The following is a 20,069-nucleotide window of genomic DNA, read 5'->3' on the forward strand; positions in this document are numbered from 1 at the left end:
CTCAGAGAACATACTGTATTCTGCTAAATGTCTGGCTTTTAAGTGCCATATCAGATTGGTACTCAGCAATACTCTGTTGCTACAGCCTCGCAAAATGCTCATACTGCATGCATTACACAGGACTATTTCATTTACTTGGCATTCCTTTCACAAAAAGTTTAATAAATAAAATGAATTAATACCTTATTGCATTATTATCATCTAAGTAATAATCATAATAATGATAATAGCAAAATGTATTCATCTCGAAGGGACTTTGGCATTTTACACTAACATTCTGTCATAAAGTACTTAAAACATTTTTAAAAATCTCAAACTGTTTGTTCATACTAAGAAAGTCGATTAGGCCTAATGTTGTTTGGACAAAAGTGACTCAAATAAACATACTTGTATACTTGTAATGTAAAGTGGGATGCTGACAACAGAGGTACGGATCCAAATGCAGCTTTTATTTAACGGAGAATGGTCAGGCAAGCAACGGTCAACACATGGGCATACAGATGTAAACAGACAATCCAAAGTAGTGGTCATGAAACAGGGGGATAGTCAAATGACAGGCAGGCAGCAGACAATATAAACAAACAAGGCGAGGGTCAAAAACATGGCAAAGCAAGGCAGGGGAAACGCGTCGTATAATGTTCTCAGTGACTGTATAATAAGACTCAGCAAAAAGGTGTGCGTATGTGCTGTGTGTATAGTCCATGTAATCAGTTCATGAGCAGCTACCAGCCATGAGTGTGTGAAATAAATGGAATAAGGAATAGGTGTGTGTGAGTGGTGCATGACTAGAACTTGTAGTCCACATACTGGCGGATTTGGAGTTCTTTAGTAAACTAGCAGCCGCTAGACCGCTGATGATCTTAACATTACTTATATTAACATTCTATAACTTTTAACTAATTTCAAGTCATTTCAACATTACATTAAATTAAATTCTTTGACAAATAAATATAAATTTACTAAATAAATGAAGAATAAAAAGGTAATTATTTAAAAACATTAAATTTTCTATAACAAAATATGTTATGTTGAAAACATAGACATTGGTTGGTATAAGATTGTGATGGTACACTCTCAAAATTGTACCTTTTAGGGTACAAATGGCCCGTCACTGGGGTGGTACCCTTAAGGGTACAAATTTGTACCTCTATTTAAAGGTACAAAATTGTACCTTCTACATTTGTACCCTTTAAGGGACAATTTTGTACCCTAGACACTGAAGGTACAAAAATGTACCTTTTTATATTATATAGTATTTTCAGGGTACTGACCCAGGCATTTTGATCTTTTGGTGACTGCATGCACAAATAAATAAATAAAATATTTTGGTTCACAGATGTCCATTTTTATTTATTATTGTAGAAATATTTCATTACAACTCACAACTGAATGTGTTAAGAAATAAAATTACACAGCAAGTATAAAGCAGACATGTAAAACAGTAAAAAGAACAATTTAGATAACAAATAAAAACTAAATAATCTACACTTAATACAAAGACCACAAGAATACTGTTTAAGATTTATAAACACATTACACAGGCTACATCAAGTACTGCACTTTATAAAGTCCAAAGTATTTGTCTTTAGTCAGAATACTCAGTCATTATAAATAATTTGTCATCAACATTTTCTCTGAATTTCAGAATGAAGGCAATGTTTCTCTATAAATTGCTTCAACAGTGCAGAAAACCAAATACATCAGTAGCCTCTTCCTCAACATCAGTAGATTACTCCTCATCATCTTCAAGTGGAGTTGTAATTTGTTGTAACACAATATGTGTTTATGCTTTTGATAAACATGACATGTAAAGCACTCATATCTGGAAAATGTTCTTTGTCATTAGGAGCACAAGTTATTTAAAAATTTAATTTTTGCATGAATGATAGCAGTGTGCTGGAATAACTTGATGATTGTGATTATCCCAAGAGCATGTAGAGAAACAAAAAACAAGGTTGATCACTCTGGTAACTGGAGTAGATCGAGGCTTGTCACCGTCCACCGCTCATTCAAAATATTCCACTGCAGAAACATCAAGGTGTTCTTCTAATAAGATGGATATGTCAAAAATGTATATTCGTCCACATCATTAGCCCGGCCAATCGCAATCCCATCAACTCTGAAGACTGCCGTGACTCGTCTTGTTAACACAGTTGTCCAGTCGGTGGCCTCCTCGTGTACTTGAACTGTTGGATGTGGTGAAGATGGTTCACTGTAAATGACAAAGCAATAATTACATTAATATCAGTCACTCTATCACTGATGAAGAGAAAATCAACATGCATAAAAAGTAAAATAATTAATATTCACTGATTTAAAAAAAAGTATCACAGATTAAAAGACTAATATAAATTTCATTCATTCATTCAATTTCTTTTCGGCTTAGACCCTTTATTAATCTGGGGTCGCCACAGTGGAATGAACCACCAACTTATCCAGCATATGTTTTATGCAGCAGATGCCCTTCTAGCTGCTACCCAGTATTACGAAACATCCAGACACACTTATTCACATACACATTTATACACTACAGACAAATAAGCTCACCAAATTCAGCTATAGCGCATGTCTTTATACTTGTGGGGAAACCGGAGCACTTGGAGGAAACCCTCACGAACACTGGAAGAATATGCAAACTCCTCACACAAATGCCAACTGACCCAGCCGAGGCTCGAACCAGCGACCTTCTTGCTGTAAGGTGACAGCACTACCCACTGCGTCATCCTAATATAAAGAATATCAAGAATTATAAAATGCATTTATCACAGCATATACTAAACAGAAAACAACATACGCACCCGAGCACAACGAAATGTTGAAGTGTCTCGCTTAACAAGGCTGGCAACATGAGAAGTGCTGCTGTAAAATCAACTCCTGGAACATAAGATGTGGCATACAAACAAATATGAAGGAATCCATACAAAGCTAGAATTTAATAATATTAATCAAGTGGAGAAAAGTTAGAAAGAGTACCTTAAAGTCAGGTCCATAGCATTCTTCAGTTGATCTCTCATCTTTCGATGAAAACCTAGAAAATAATTTTAAACACGTGGGTGTACATTTATTGTTTGTAAGTAAAAACCTACAAATTTAAAATAGTATGTAAGCCATTAAAACCATGGTATAGATAATGAGACATACTTACATCTTGTAACTGAGCCATGCTTTCATATGACATGCCTTCATTGGTCTGATGCTGTTAGGCTGCATTCTGTTGTTCAATCTTGTCCTGAAAGACAATTGGAAACTTCAAAAACTTCTGGAAAGCAATAAGATAAAGCAATAACTATTTATTTATTTTGAGATATTAATAAAATAGGTAAAATAGCTCAAGGTACCAGTTTCAGAACAGATGAGACAAATTATTACATTAAAGAACAAAGTATAACTTAAAACGTCAATTTATATAACATGGTATGTTAATAATTCTACATTAACATAAGTATAACGTTAAACGATAGTAAAGCACCAACAATTCTGGACTTGAGAGTTTGTGGACACTCCTCAACATTAATGTAACTTAGACACTGAAACGAAGATATGTACAAGCATACACACGCCACGTTTGTAACTAGCCACGTTTACATAATCAGTGGCTTTGTCGGTGACAAAATTGTGATTTTTCTTCACAAAATGGCGGTGTAACTTATATAACCGTCTAAGATTACATTTCAGCGGTCAACCGTTGCGAGAAAATGGCCCCAAAATATAAAACATTATCGATAATTACAAATTTCCAGTATTAATAACAAAAGGTTTTATATCAAGGTTTATGAAAACTTTAGTCGCGCGAGCTCCGGGCCACACCGCACATTAACTTACTCACGGCCCGATTCCGGTGCACGGATACGGCAGCGTCGGCTCGCTTCTGCCGCCGCAACTGGCCCGAGTGTATTTTGCTATTTGGGTTGCGATTATATTCCGCCGTGGCAACACTTATTAATAAAGCAGTAACGTAACGTAAGATATAAGCCGCGAATACGTAACGTAGGCGATAAAGGGAACTTTTACACTGAAAAAACTAACAGTATATAGTACTCACCGTCTATAACGTTAAGTCCCTCGGTGACTTCGATATCACATTGTATTAACTTCTTTATAAGCTGCAGACATCTTAGCAAACTCCATCCTGCAGGCCTGCCCGGAGCACTTAAAGCGGGGGAAAGCCGAGACCCGAGAGTCAGACAAAATCAACAGAACACGGCTTCACATGTAAAAATGAGACTGAAAACATATCTTTAATACATTCTTACCTGAAAAGGGTGGACTCCAAAATAGACTTTTCTTTGAAAAGCGTGCGAAGTTCTGTGTACACAGCCAGCATACTCTACCGACCGCCTCAGTAACAAACACTATACTATAACGTCTCAACAAGCCAAATTCTTAAAGAGACAGCAACATCACCACCTGTATGAAGATACCAATGACTGTAAAAAATATGGACGACGCGACAGCCCTTTTTCCCATTGAACGCCTTGAGGGCAAAACGCCTGCTTGACGGGCACAAACTGTCGCAAAAGACTGCTGAAATTGGAGCCAGACATGCGCAGAAGGATTGTCTGATGGAGCCAGAGGAGGAGCCGCGAAAATGAGCAGAGTCGAGCTTCCAATCAAACGGTTTATGCAAAATCAACTACGCCCCCCGAACTTCTCAGCATGCGTTTGCTGTCATATCAACACAAATGGATGTAATAACGTTAACAAATATGAGGGTTTTATATATTCAATCGCGCCAGCTCCAGGCCGCAGCGCATAGCAGGTCGCACACCAGAAGCGACGCTCGGCGGCGCGCCGCGCAGCGCCACGCAGCGCCATGTATTTTAGAATTCTAATCATAGGTTTCTATCAGGATACACACACCGGCGCCGCAAGTCGGCGGCTGTCGGCGGCACCCGGCGACGGCTCAGGACGCAGTTCATTTTTCAGCCACGCCACAGAGCGCCATCTGATTAGTTTCATGTTAAATATCATTCGAATGTGCGCGTCTGGTGTGCGATACTTTAATCTGTCATGTACGCGCCGTGTCGCGGCGCCGAGTGGCGCTTCTGGTGTGCGACCTGCTCATAACTTACTCGCGGCGTCACGGGCTGATTCCGGCTCGCATGCGGCAGCGCCGGCTCGCTCGGCCACTGCATCTGGCTCGATTGACTCGGACTGGAATCGGGCAGTGAGTCCAGGCATCCGGAGTAGGTCCAGCAGAGGTAACATTAGTCAGTCTGAGCTCTAAGGGATAAGTCTCCGGCAGGCGAGAATCTAGCCGGAACTGTGTTTTGCTATCTGGGTGGCTAGGCGTGTATCAGCAAACTAATAAAGCCCGAAAAAAGCCCTGAACTTAGCGAATAAACAGTGTTCCACCAGGATCATGTATGTCAGAAACTATAGTTTACAGCTGAACTCATTTTGTCATGGTAAAATAACACAGAAATCGAATAATAACATTTCAGTCTACTTCAGTCTCCTGCCGAAGCTCAGACGCCGCGCTTTGAGAAACTGTCAATCACAGCTGTCAATCACGATGACACGCCCAGCATTAAATTACTGCTAAAAACAAACTGTTTACAAAAATGAAGATCTGCACCTATTTCAGCACAATAACCAGTGCCTTAATCGACCAGAACTATCTTTCGGGACATTTTATTGCAAGTGTAATATTTTTTTTTATTTGGGCTCAAGTCTCCTTCATTAACACGGAGGAGGCGGGCTTTATGACTTGTACTGCAGCCAGCCCCCAGGGGGCGATCTAACGGCCGAAACCTTCACTCAAACGTAGGCTTGCGGCACACTTGGAAGATACTGTCACTCTGCATGGTTCTTTTTCTACATCCCATATACTATAGGGTCTTAAACAGTAAGCAAAGACCAGTATTTACGTTTTTAATGATTAAAATTACAATTATAAATTAAATTATTAACATTTTTGAGAAAAAATGTAATTTAAATACATGAAAAAAATTAATTATTAAAAAATTTAGTTCAATCAATTTATTTATTTATTATATTTTTAAATTATGTATTTTAGTATTAATGTTTAGTTTTAATACATTTAAATTAGTGTTATATAGTGTCTTGATCTTATCATGAGCTGAGGGTAAAATTTTGTTCCTATAGGGAAACAAAATATATAATTGTACCTTTAAAGGTGCCAAATTGGTCCTTTACGGTACAATTTTGTATCCAAATGTGCTATAAAAGGTACAAATATGTACCTTTCAAGCCTAAATCTGGACATTTGTACCTTTATAGCCCATTTAGGTACAAAATTGTACCCTAAGGACCAATATGGGACCTTTAAAGGTACAATTTTATATTTTGTTCCCTCTAGGAACAAAATTGTACCCTCATTGTACCTTTTTTTCTGAGAGTGTATGATAACCTTGGATAAATTTATCAAAGTATTCTTTTTAAATGCTTGGTAAAAAACAACAACTTTTCCCTCCATTGGACACAATATATTTTATTTGAATAAACATTTAAAATATTTTAGAGCAGTAGATTTTAAATATAGAGGGTAATTTTCTTCTGGAGATACTAAAATCTGGTCATAAAAAAACACGTAAAAAATACATATACCATAAAAACGGTATAACAGAAAATTCCGGTGGTTTTAAAAACTTGACTTTTTCAAACCACAGTAAACCTCAAAGCCAGTTATCTTTCCATGCCTAAACATATGTAGTCAAAACTTACTGATTATAATCTTTCACAGTTGAAATCTTATTTGTGTAAAGGGTTTATTTGCAAAAACATATACTTCCATTTTAAGTAATTTTTACATATCCTGTTTTTTTTATCTTGTGCAATAAAGATTGCACATGCAAAAAAATGATTTATGGAAATTACTAAAATTACAAAATGTTTTCATTGTTTACATTAAGTATTAAATAGCAAAAAAATCTGAAATATTCTTAAAAAAATGGTTGTGTGATTTTGCACGTTAAAATCCTGATTTTGTCAAAACAAGTTTGAGATTTAGTAAATTAATATCATATTAAAATAAAAAAATAAAAACTATAAAAAGTTCAGATGTAGGGTTAAAGAACACCAAGACTTCACTAGATCAACATAAACAATAAAGATCAATACCAATCCAAACCATAATAGAACACTAAAAGCATTTGCATTAAAGAGCTCCAGTGTCTAAAAAATCCTCATCCATCTTGCCACATTCAGCTTGTGTGAAAAATTGCAATTCCATAAGGAAAAGATCCTGCTTGCTCTCTGAGTGTGAGTGTGTGTGTACATCCTTGTCTATGTGTGTGTGTATTATAGCAGCATTTCATCATCACACTCGTCCAACTGTTTCCCACCATGCTGTTCCGCCAGCACAGCAACAGTTCCTGACACGGAATAGCAAACGGGACCCAGCAGAAACAGCAAGAGAGACAGCAAAAAAAGAGAGAGAAATGTAGAGAGAGTGAGAGAGAGAGTGAAATTAGTGGGAGGGGCATGAGGGAAGCAACCATATGCTCTTAGCAAGGAAATTCCAGCTTGTCTCCTTCATTCACTGACAACTGAGAGAAGAGTGGAGAGGAAAACAAGCAGCCTTAACAAAAGACAGACAGACTGGCGAACTCAACGCTTGTTAGTTTGAAACGCGTGGCTCTGCGCTGACAACATGGGAGCAGTAGTGGGCACATTGACTATGCAGACAAGACAAAGACAACCATCCAGAGGTATGTGAACCAGTGACAGCTTTTCTGACTTTTACTGACTTAAATAATGATGGCTGGCTGATAGGGAAAGACTAAAGCGCAGGGAGTATTTGTGAAGTATCAGTAACAGCACTAAATCAATGACCAACTCTGAAAGACTGTGCAAAAAACAGAAAGAGTGGTCTATTTGTGGGATTTCTGGACATGTGGGATGTTGACCTAAAGAGGTGAGTGAGGATGGAATGAAGGAAGCGCATGCAACGCATCATTGGCTGCTGTTTACAAATGATGGTTTAACCTCACAGTCCCTCACAGATAAACATCATCGATTCTGTGTGTGTGCGCGCGTGTGTGTGTGGCGTCTCCGTACGTGAGCGGGTGTTTTAACACTCTGCTCACATATCAACCCTCTTCCTGTTCACATGCGCCATGGTGTAGTTGTCATGGAGACAGCTTTCTAATGCTTGGTACAGCAGATGATGGGATGTTATGATCGACATGATGGCAAGGACAGTGTTATATACAAGAACTACTATATGCAAGAATACTGTGCAACACTGAAACTATGCTTGATCAGTTCACATCATAAGGTTAAACATGGGTAAATCTGAATAAATAAATTACTGATACACCGCACTGCTCATTTACTGTACTAAATTAGAGGTCAACTGTAAATGCATGAGCACAGAAGCAGTGCATTCAACAAATATATTTTGCTTTTGAGCCAGTAGTAGGTTTTGAATGTTATATCCATGCAGAATGACAACAAACAAGGTATTTTGTATAATGTCCAAGCTGCACTGTTTCGTGTGCCATAACTAAGCATCTTAAAATTTTAATGCTGTCACGAATTAGACAATATTTAAATTCATATTAAAAGTGCAAACACAAAATAGTTGACATTTTTAGAGAAAAATCCAAACCTTTAATGACCAGAGGAATTTATTTAAATGTATATTTAAACTGTATCGTTGTATGAGGTTAAAATGTTCGATATTTGAAAGCATTTAGAAACAGCATAACCAATAAATAGAATACATTTCTAAATACAATTCAAATACAATTAAAGAGTTCAGATGCTGTAATTTTCTTCTAAAATTAGCTTTTGTTTCAGGCTCTTGTGTGGTCAGTACTATAACTTATTTCAATGGATAGATTTTTTCCCATTACCTTTAAAGTGAAATCACATAAAGGTTTTTGCAACTCTTCATATCATTAAAATAGTATTTAATCAAATCCTCTGAAAATCATTAGATTATTATATCAGTAATTTTCAATAATTCAGTAATTTTCTATTTGTTCTCATTCAAATGTGTTTGTTTTTATCAGTTCCGAATTTGATTCACATTCATTAATTTTTTTTATAATTTTTAAAAGACAAGATTGTAAAATAAAAATCATAGAGTCATTCTGATTTAAGTTCTTTCAGATTGTAATTCAAATAACTCACAAAAATAAATACAAAAAATAAAATCATTAAAATTCACAGTCATGCCTAATTCTGAATTCTGCACACCTCTTGTGTTTTGAATAGTTTTGAATGAACATGACTGGTAAATTGGCAAAATTAAGCTAAGCAAGGGATGTGCATAAACAGAATGTTCTATTTTCTCTGTGAATTATTCCTCTGCAATCTCTCAAAATGGTCTAATGCAAAATTAAATGACATAATAAACTGCTGCCATCTGGCAGATGGTCTTCTGTTGCCTTTGCTCCAGCCAACAGTTTACCGTATGACAAATGCACTGAGACATCAGGCTCCAAGCAAACCTTCTCTGTATTTAGAAATCAGTGATCCAAGACATTTGACCGATCCTTTGCTTGAATTCTCATCCTCTATCTGCCCCAGTTACAATAAGAGGAGAGTTTAGAGCTGCTGTAACAAGTGATTTGCACTGCCTTTACAGCAGCTGCTCATGAATATTTATACCCGCTGGTTAACTATTTGCTTGCTGTTTGACGCTTTACTCTTGACATCTCACCCTATAGATCTGTCAGATTACTGTGTTCTAGTGTTCCCTGTGGAAGAAAGTGGGTGGTTTGCGCAGACTAATTACCTGTTAGAGAGATATATTGCAGAGCTTGATGACAAGGGCTGGCTTCTAATGACTGCCTTCTTATACAGTATGTAGCTCCACTGAAGTGCAATTTATTTCTGTTTTACTCTTGACCTATATGGAAAATATTGTCAGTAAATTTAATTCAAACCGTGTTGTTTATAATTGGCTCATTAATATGCTTATAATTGACACCTAATTAAAATAAATAAAGAAACAGTAGCACTCTGCAATCAAAATGACTGGTTTCCATTTAGCAGTCAGGCCTGATCAAATTAATAACAAAACTATATCAGCTACATTATGATAACATTCTGTTTATTATAAGCGCTTTGAAAAAAATATATGAATGCTTGGGAAAGCAATAGAATGCATTAAGACCTGAGGTATGTACACTTTTTGAATTGCATTATTTAGGTAAATTGTACGTGTGTTTGCATGTGGGAAATGTGTAAATAATAGCTTCTGAATGGAAGTACTAAATTGTGCTCTTTTAATTATTTTATCAGAGGTTTTCAGATGACTATTTCAATAAGTTCCTATTCCCATTGCCAAAGGGTTAAAGAAAATAAGAAAAAAAATTGTGGTTAAATTTTACTCCTCCTGTCTTAATGCAGTTTTTTCCTTCTTCCTAAGCATCTGAGAATGTGTTTAGCCTTCTTAATATTTTCATAATACTTATCCCCTCAGTTGTCTTTAGAGGTAAAAAAATCGATCTCAAAATTCAGTGTTTACAGTTTGGAAGGGTTTTAGAAAACAAAAGAGTGTGGAGGACCAGTATTTTTCTGAATAAAAGTGGACTGTTTAACTGCTCATGACAAACAAGAGACACAGACAGTGTACAAACACTACAACAGTCAGCTACAATTCATGGTGGATATGCAATTTTGAAGGTTTTTTTTTAATCAAATCTTTAATTATTTTGTTTTGTGAAGTATATGTAAACACCTGTGGTGTGAGCTACTTTAGAATATATTACTTTATATATATATTAGTACTGTACAGTGGAAACAGTAGAAGTCAGAATTATTAATCCCCCCCCCCCCCCCCCCCATTTATTTTTACACAATTTGTTTAACAAAGAGATTTTTTCAACACATTTCTAAACATAATAGTTTTAATGACTCATTTCTAATAACTGATTCTTTTTATCTTTGCCATGATGACAGTAAATAAAATTTTACTAGACATATTTTTAAGACACTTCTAGACAGCTTAAAGTGGCATTTAAAGCCTTAACTGGGTTAATTATGTTAACTAGGCAGGACAGTGTAATTAGCCAAGTTATTGTATAACGATGGCTTTTTCTGTAGACTATTGAAAAGAATATATAGCTTAAAGGGGCTAGTAATTTTCACCTTAAAATGGCTTTTAAAAAAATTAAAAACTGCTTTTGTTTTAGCTGAAATAAAACAAATAAGAGTTTCTGCAGAAGAAAAATTATAATCAGACATACTGTGAAATCTGTTAAATGTCATTTGGGAAATATTTATAACAGAAAAAAATTCCAATGGGGGCCTAATAATTCTGACTTATATACTATATACACTTTGCAGAACTGCACCTCAGGACACTTTTTATATCTTAAATACTTTAAAGCCTGTTGAAATATTCATGCACACATGGAGCCTGCATTGCACTGTAATGTTACATCGAAATGCAAAAATTTTTTACAGTTAAATCATGTTTGTGTTACTATTACAAACAAATTTATTTTCTAGCCTCTCCTAACAAGCTTTTGTGCAAGTTTAAAAATGAATAGCCTACACAACACATACCAGTCACCAATTAAATCAATGTTTTTTGCTTCTTTAAGTCTTGCCAGGTCCACTATTTGTAAGCAATGCTTAAGCATCTTTGGGCACAAACAATAGATTTCATTAAGTTAATAATGTAGGCGGTAACAGGTCACGATATTTGTTTGGGTTTGGTTTTATGAAAGGAATATTTTTATTTGCTGATTTTTTTTTAAGTGTCATCTGGCAACACGAAAAAAAAGTTCCCTGTTTTCTGTGATTTCTAGCATTTTTAAATCATTAACAACTAGCTTTTCAGGTTGGATCCATAAACACTACAATACTAATTTAAGAGTTAATGTATTTATGTTCGTCTTTTGGTTTCAATCTTCAACAGCATTTTTCAGAAATTATTTACTGCACCTGTACTGTTTTAAGTGTTTACAGCAGGATTTATCCTGATATGCTGAAAGGGATTTTAAGGTTAATGTTCCTCTGCACCATTACCATTATAGCAGTAGTATGCTACAACAATTTGACAACAATTCACAACAACATCAAATTAGCTCAAATCAATTAGAGTTGGACTGCTAAAACAATGTGATTTTCAAATGTGATGTCTGAAAGCAACATTGCAAACTGCCAATGCATTATAATCTGCAGTGATTTTGCTAATGTGTTCAAAGGTTAAATATTTAATCTTTGACGTAATAAAATCAATAATGAACAGATAGTTTAACTGGAAGAGGAGAAGGCTTGTGCTGTTGTTGTTTTTAACTCTCCTCCATCTCTTCAAGAGGAAGCACTCTAATGGGACTAATAGCAGCTTGAAGGGAGGATGTGACTTTAAAGTTTATTTTAGTGTGTTCCTATTGCTGCTGTTTTCAAGGACTTTGTGGCCATTTTAAACATTAAAGGGAGGGAGAGAGAGAAATAGATGCATGGAGAGAACGTTTCAGTACCATGCTGTGCTCAGTTTCCCTTATTAACATTTTTTTTTCATGTGCTGACATCTTTACCATACTCTATGCTTTTAGTAATCTCTCTGTTTTCCATACTAAAACACATATTTTCAGCACTTTTTGAGTAATGTTTGTCTCAGTTTACAATTAATTTATTGGCATAATTATGTAGCATAAAATAAAATAAACAAAACAATAAAAAAATAGGTTAGAAATGCATTAAAGAACTGATTGTGTAGACAATAAATGATGTAATTAATATGAATGAAAACACTTTTATCCTAATAAAATTAAATAAAATAAAATAAATAAAAAATATGTATGATTATACACTGATTGTGTAGGCAATAAATTGTACTAAATATAATGATTAATAAAATATATATTATATTTTGCTGCTAAGTTAAAATAAACAACAGCATTTTGACTTTGTAATAATGAATTGTCCAAGCAATGAATCAAGCAGTGAATATGAGGATCAGTGCATGGTAAATCTGTTTCTCTCAGCTTTTATCCCTCCCTGAATTAAATGATACTTTTTTCCTAGTGTTCCCATTAGTTTTCTCTCACCTTCTCTTTTCACTCTCACATCAGTTTGCATGTGTAAAAAAAGGGAGATGATAATTAAGAGTGATGAAATGAAAGGCTGCCCCGTTAAGCTCTTGTAAAAGCAAAAAAATGCCTTAAGGTGTATCTATTACATTCTTATCACACATATCAGACAGGTCGAGGAGTTTTTTAGACGCATAGCGAAGCAGTATAATTCAGTTCAGATTCAAGTTTATTTTCTGAGTGTTCCCATTGCAAATGTATCTTGTCAAGCTAGAAAAAATAGCTTGCCTTTCCAAGGACATGGAATAGAGAGATTAACACTGATGAAAACAGGAAAAGAAGAAGGCTGAAGGATCTGTCATTCTAAGTCTGGAAATACAATGATGTTTACAAAGCTCTTGTTCCTTCTGAGGGTGCTTTTATATCTAGTTTGTTGTTTCTGAATGATTTATCAACCTTATCTAGGCAACTGAACACAGATACAGAGTTTAAATTTGACCTAAAGGGATAGTTTTAAATCTTAATGGGTTTCTTTGTTCTGAAACACAAAATAAAACATTTTAAATAAAGATGTAAACTTATAATGATTGACATCCAAGGAAGGAAAAACAAACACTGCACTTTAAAAAATGCTGGGTTATTTCAACCCAATTCTAGATGTAATACAGACTTAACCACCTGCTGAGTTGATTTTCTTAATTAAATTAAAGAGCCCTATTTTAAATTATAAAAGGTCATATTTTGGTTTGGGGGTTTCCAACAACAGGCTGCACGCAGAGTCAAACAACACTTTTATTATCTTATAATATGCATTTAATTTTACTGCATTATCCAAACAACTACCCTATGATTTGTTTAGCGACTCATTTGTTCCCAAACACCTTTTTTGCGTGAGGCTATTCTTTTGCATCTGCTGTGGTTGGTCCAATGACCTGGTCTGTTGTGATGGGTTGACTAGGTTCAGCGCAAGACATAGAGAGAGACCAAACACGGCTATGAAGTAGCGGAGAGAATGTGAAAGCCCAATGCAGGAATGCAATAAAGCAATGCAGTTACCAGCATATTATTCTACTCTTAACGCTAACCCCAAGTGATAACAGCAACACACATTAAGTATTAATCCACACAGTGGCAAAAGTTTAACTATTTTGAAATTTGACCATGCCACGCATGTGTAGGAACTGATGGTGGACATAGCAAAGACAAACGGCAGAGAAGCGCAAATTCAAAGACACATTTAAATTGCTAAAGGAAAAAGCATGCGTCGCATTTTTAACATGGTTTTGGATGCTAAATATGTATAGCCCCATAAAGATTTAACCTTAAAGATACAGTATAAGCACTGATCTATAATAGATAACTGATTACAACCCGCACAGAGCAATAACAACTTACAACACACAAATAAATACATAATTTGCATAATACACAAAACGAGGCAACAATTTTAATTATACTTACATGTTATGATCCAGAGAAAGAAGAAACTGTTCCATCCACTCTCAATATTAAAGGTACGTGAGCTTTCACTGGGGTGGTACCTTTTTAAAAAGTACACATTTGTACTTAAAGGGTTTGTATTGGTACCTCAAAAGTATATATTAGTTGCAAAAAATTTTAAGAGGAACACTTTTGTACTTTTATGTACTATATGTACCCTAGAGGTATTAATATGGACCTTTTAGGTACAAATTTGTACTATTTGAAAAAGTACCACCCTAGTGACAGCTCACATACTTTTATTGCTGAGAGTGTATGAACTGCAACAGTTACCTGTCAAAGTGCCATACTGTACATAATAGTCTCTGCTGCTATAATAGCAAATGGACGGTGAATCACACATTGCAGCATAGTTTATAGTATCTAAAATCTGAAGAATTACAGAAACAAACACAGCACTAGGTTGGCTATGTGGTGTTGTTGTGAAAATGAACTTTAATAAGAAGCCAAATCTCTGTCTGTCAGTGATTTTCATCTTCGCATCATGATCAGTCCCATGATCCCCCATGCTCCACTCGTGTCTGAAGGGAAAGGCGCGCTTACGTTTTACCAAAACCAGTACTACATATTTGGTGATGTACATTAACATGTTTAGGCAAAAGATCTGAACCTAAAACAATTCATTTATTCAACTCTCGACTATTTTGTTAAAGAATCAATAGTTTTAAACAGTGTACTTTTAGATTTAAACATCAGCTGGATGTTTCTATTCATTTAGTGCTGTGTCACACACTGCATGGAAGGTAATTTTCAAAAAAAACATAATTGGGGCTCTTTAAAAGGACCCAATTTAATTCAATGTTTGGGTTAGTCCATATTTTGCTAAATTTTGGTTTAAATAACCCAGCATTTTTAGAGTGTATGGAAAGGAAAGGTTACCTGTTTCCAGCTTTCTTCAAAAAATCTTCTTTTGTGTTCAGCAGAAGAAAGTCAACCCGGATTAGATCAAGTGAATGGTAATTAAATTATGGCAGAGTTTTCAGTTTTTTTTTAACTATCACTTTTTAAGTATGAAAGCAGTGTGCTCCGGCAGACTAAACCAGATTTCATCACAATATGTGATCAGTTATAATGTAGTAGAAGTATTTGTTTGGCTAATGCATCTCAAATTTTATTGTGTGCCAACTAGGAGCTAAGATGACCTGCCTAACTGAAATTTGTTCAAGAAGAAAATATTCGACAACAACGACCAAAAATGCATTAAAATACAGACAAAGTCTTAATTCTTGCTCTTAATGAAAAAGTAATGTTACAAAAGCCACATTATAATACATTCTGACATTTGCACTTTAACAATGTAACAATTTTGGGCAACACAGGCTCATTGAAATACACGCCTCAGCTTACATTTTTTTATGCAAAAAGTAAAATATGTCGGTCCAAGAATGTTTCGTTGCCATTTTCAAATGACAAATCCACTAGAGGTTGCTGTCTACATTTTTTGCGGATATAAAATGCTTTGGTCAAGATACGTTTTGTTGTATGTTTCAGATACATAGCCTTCTTGTACATGTCCATGGGAAAGTGGAGCTTATTTTACATATCACCTGCTAAACTACATTCAAACGCAAATGTAACAGAAAAGTACAGTGCGACTATAGTATGTAGTTTTACCTTCATTTTACATTATTTTTTTTATTTGTTTTGATGAACTGTGCTTCAATGGACTTGAATCCAAGCACTCTGCGTCACAAAGAACTGCACTTAAAAAAAAATATTTATTCATTAATAATATGTCCCTGTAACTGTCATTAATGTGAAAAGGAACAAAACATTATCCTGTTATTCTCCCATATAGTGTTCATTTTACCAAAACTGCTATAAAACAAATGTTGAAGTACATTTTTTTAGCAGTTTCACAAAAATGTAGGCTGAAGCATGTATTTCTAATGAGCCTGTGTTGATTTTGTGCATGTCTGGTCAGTGATATTCCTTTGCAAAGGAGGACAGAACCCAGAAAATGCAACATTGTAGCTGTTTAATTCCAGATTTGAAACAATGTAAATGAGCTATATAAAAATGACATTAACTCACCTCTGCTGTGAATACAAAATGAGTTTATATGTTGCGTTCTTCCAAAACCACAAGTCAATGATTTTCTTTTATCTGTGGAACACAAGAGATGCTTTTAAGAATCATTAAGCTGCTGTTTTGAATCCAATGAAAGAAAATAATTTTAGGCAGTTACATTCCTAAAATGAGTAAAGGCATCATGTAAAAAGGACACATTTTGAGGTCAGTATAATTTCTTTAAATATTTTTTTCTTATGCTCACCAAATACAGCAGGAAGTTCATCCTTAAGGGCCACTATCCTGCAGAGTTTCGCTCATACCCTAATTAAACACAGCAGAACTGGCTAATCAAAGTCTTCATGCTCACTAGAAACTAAAATCTGCGGAACAGTGGGCCTCCAGGAACACAATTGGACACCCCTGAAACATTTTAATGCAATTTAAAATGTAATTTATGTGATGGCTGGACTTTTAGCATAATTTCTCCAGCATCGCATGATCTTTCAGTAATACTTTTAGAATACTTCATTGTCAACCAATTTCAGAAAGATCAAGCTGTTGAAATTTAGCTGATGAAAAGCAAATTGGTTCCACAGCAATTCCTAGAAATTCATACTGCTCTAAATAGGTCTTCATCAGCAGAAAATGCATTTAAGTCATAAAATTAGTTCATTTGTTGGTTATGAATTGCCCAAACTAGCTTGAAATGGCTAATGAGATAGTTTTCAATCATTGCAAGTGACTGTGTTTGTGCGTTTATACGTTCAGAAATGCTCAGAAAGTAATGAATAAAATGTATTAGTGACTGGCCAGTGTATTACGGGCTGTGCTATAAATCACAGAGTTGATGTGGCCATATGTTGAGTACAAGGGGGAAATTGAGGAAATAGACTGTCATAATTTAATTCAAAAGGGTTTAATGAGTTCCATTAAAAAGAGAACTGGCTGAACCAACTCAGTTGCATAATTTGGTCCAGTCCTGGTGGAATTAAGCACAAACTTCTTGCTCTCAACATCCACTCTAGAAATGATACTTTGCTAATACTGTTTTGCACCTCTTTTTATACTACCCTAATGTTTTATGGTATAGATTTAACCAGGTGCTGGAAATATTCTTCAGAGATTTTAGTCCTTATTGACAGTTGTTAGCTGCACTTCCACTATGTGAATCTCCCATTCAACAACATCCTAGAGGTGCACGTAGAGATCTAGTTACTGTGGAGCAGTGTTCATTTCATTGATGAAAAATTTTGTCATAATTTTTGTGACGAGCGTGTGATTGAGGGATGTATTTTGGTAAATATCTAATCCGAATTAATCTAGTGATTTGTGTGATAGTGACGCACACATGAACATTTGAAAAGTAACTGATCCACAATAAACAGAACACAAAACTTGAGTACACAAATCACTGACCATGCACTTACACATGCGTTTCATCCCCATCGCCAACCAAGACCGAAACCAACTAGACTGAAACGCTGAGAATGAAACGGCACACTGCCTGACAGATCAAACACAAACACCGGGATGAGAGCATGCATTACGAGGATGGCCCAATCACAGCCAAGACGACACTCATACAAAACACGAAGACAAGAACAGAATAAGAGTGCTTGACCTGAGAAAACTCAAGCCAAGCACAACATACAAGAAAAAAAAGGGCTAGTGTCAGAAATTTGCCACCAAAACAAGACCCAAGTGGCAGAATCCTGACAGGAAAAGCTATAATTCATATTTTAATGATAATGTTTTATTTAATTTTAAGTCTGAATTTTTTATATAATAAATGTTTACAATATTTTAATTAAATTGCATTTAAAATAAACCAAATATATTTTAGTCAATTAAATCTAGAGTAGATTTAGTCGACTAAAATCTTATGAAAATTTTGTCTACTAAAAATAATCTAAAACTAAAATCATTCAGAAGACTAAAAATAAAATGGAACTTTAGTCAAAAGACTAAGACTAAAACTGAGTCAAAATCTGCTGTCAAAATTAACACCACTGTGGAGGCCATTTGAGTTCATTGAACTCATTATCAGATTCAAGAAACCTTTTTCAGCTGATTTAAGCTTTGTGACAGCCTATTTTTCGGCTGGAAGTAACCATCACACTGTGGTCATGAAGGGATAGACATGACCAACAATAGGTTGGCTGTGGGTTTAAAACAATGATTAATTGATCAAGAGACCAAATATCTTCATCGTTTTATTAAAGGGACCAAAATCAACACTAATGGTTGAGCCAAGCTGACACATTGGAATTGATCAAATTTACACAATGTTCAGACTCCTCAGGGAAATCAGTCTACAAATGGCTTTTTTTCTATTTCCTTTGTACATGAAACAATCAATTTAACAAACCAAGATTGTGTTTTAACATTCCATACATTCAAAACCTTCACTACATGCTTTTTTTTATATATGCACATCTCTGTGACTTTGAGGTTAAAGTGTGTGTGCATGAAAACCAGAGCGAGTATTTATAAAGGGTATGGGCATTTATGAAGGGGTCCAATGACTCTCCAGCGTACTGTGAAAGATGAAGGTCTTCCCCCAAGCAACCCAAAGCCATATTCATTCGTTCTACTGATTTCCCCCATCACCCCATCTGCCTCTCTACCCACAACCAATCACTTCTCCTCAGCTGACACAGCAGCAGCAGCAGCGGGGCCTGCAGGGGGCCGAGTGTGTATGAGCCTGTGCATGCATGAATCTCTTGAAACACATGAGTCATCCGACTTTCTTTCCTATCAAAGTGTTAGTCTTTGAAGTGTAGGTGCACAGTGGGTTCGCCTTGAGCACTGTAACTGTTTTTGTGAAGAGAAACGGCACGCTCCTAATAACCAGCAAAAATGCAATGAAGTCTTTATAATCTCTCTAAATGCATTAAGATGAAGCAATGTTATGCAAACTAAAATCCCATAAAGATGAATAAAATATAGGCACACCAATATACACTGTCTTAATCTCATTTATTAAACACACCTAATTACTTTAGACTCCTAGACCAAAGATACAGTGTGTGTTCATGACATTTCATAAGTTCATGACATGTCAAATAATGTAAACAATCACACTTAACTGAATGAAAATGCTGCTGAAAATAATCAATTATTGTCATGTTATAGTATTATAAACTGCCAAAGTGACAAATCAGTGATCCATTTGTGGTTGGCCAAACTTACCTAAAATTTTTAGAACAAGAATTGTTTCAATGGTGAAGTGAAATATTAAGCTAATATCTTAGCAAATACTCATATGTATCACCTATTCTGTTTGTTAATATCTTGCACCTTTTCGTACTTACGCAGACATTATGATTTAGCAGCATCCACACATTTTTTTCTGTGATTCCGATAATCTTCAAATTAAGTTATTTTTTGTTTTTTGCTTGAGGGAAAACAATAAGTTGGAAAAGGCTGAGTTAGGGCTGGGCAATTCATTGAAATTCAATTTGATTACAATTTTGGCCTCCAACAATTATTAAAAAAAAATTACAAAACTTGAATCGAGATAAAATTATTGTGATATTGCATCATATCTTGTTCGATTTCCAAGCAGTCTGCATTTCTTTCTCAGCAAAGCTCAGT

The 20,069-nt window shown here is 35.3% G+C and overlaps 2 protein-coding genes and 1 long non-coding RNA gene across 9 annotated transcripts in view; 1 reads left to right on the plus strand and 2 right to left on the minus strand.

Annotated features, from left to right (window-relative positions):
• Window positions 1-20,069, minus strand: part of LOC141376355 (uncharacterized) — a 974,232-nt gene that overhangs the window by 937,667 nt on the left and 16,496 nt on the right. The gene's annotated exons all lie outside the window — the stretch shown is intronic.
• The window catches only part of LOC110438850 (protein mono-ADP-ribosyltransferase PARP14-like), a 102,717-nt gene that overhangs the window by 71,564 nt on the left and 11,084 nt on the right, over window positions 1-20,069 (minus strand). For both annotated transcript variants that reach the window (XM_073914651.1, XM_073914653.1), the window contains exon 2: window positions 16,494-16,565. The gene's annotated coding sequence lies outside the window, so the exon portion shown is untranslated. The remainder of the gene's footprint in view (window positions 1-16,493; window positions 16,566-20,069) is intronic.
• The window catches only part of kcnip1b (Kv channel interacting protein 1 b), a 65,324-nt gene that overhangs the window by 36,908 nt on the left and 8,347 nt on the right, over window positions 1-20,069 (plus strand). The window contains 1 exon segment of one of the 4 annotated variants that reach the window (NM_001328504.1): window positions 7,333-7,673. Within the exon segment in view, the coding sequence (NP_001315433.1) occupies window positions 7,616-7,673 (58 nt within the window). The 5' untranslated portion in view covers window positions 7,333-7,615. 4 annotated transcript variants of the gene reach the window in all.

The sequence above is a fragment of the Danio rerio genome, chromosome 10 (assembly GCF_049306965.1).
Source record: "Danio rerio strain Tuebingen ecotype United States chromosome 10, GRCz12tu, whole genome shotgun sequence".
Classification (NCBI taxonomy): domain Eukaryota; kingdom Metazoa; phylum Chordata; class Actinopteri; order Cypriniformes; family Danionidae; genus Danio; species Danio rerio.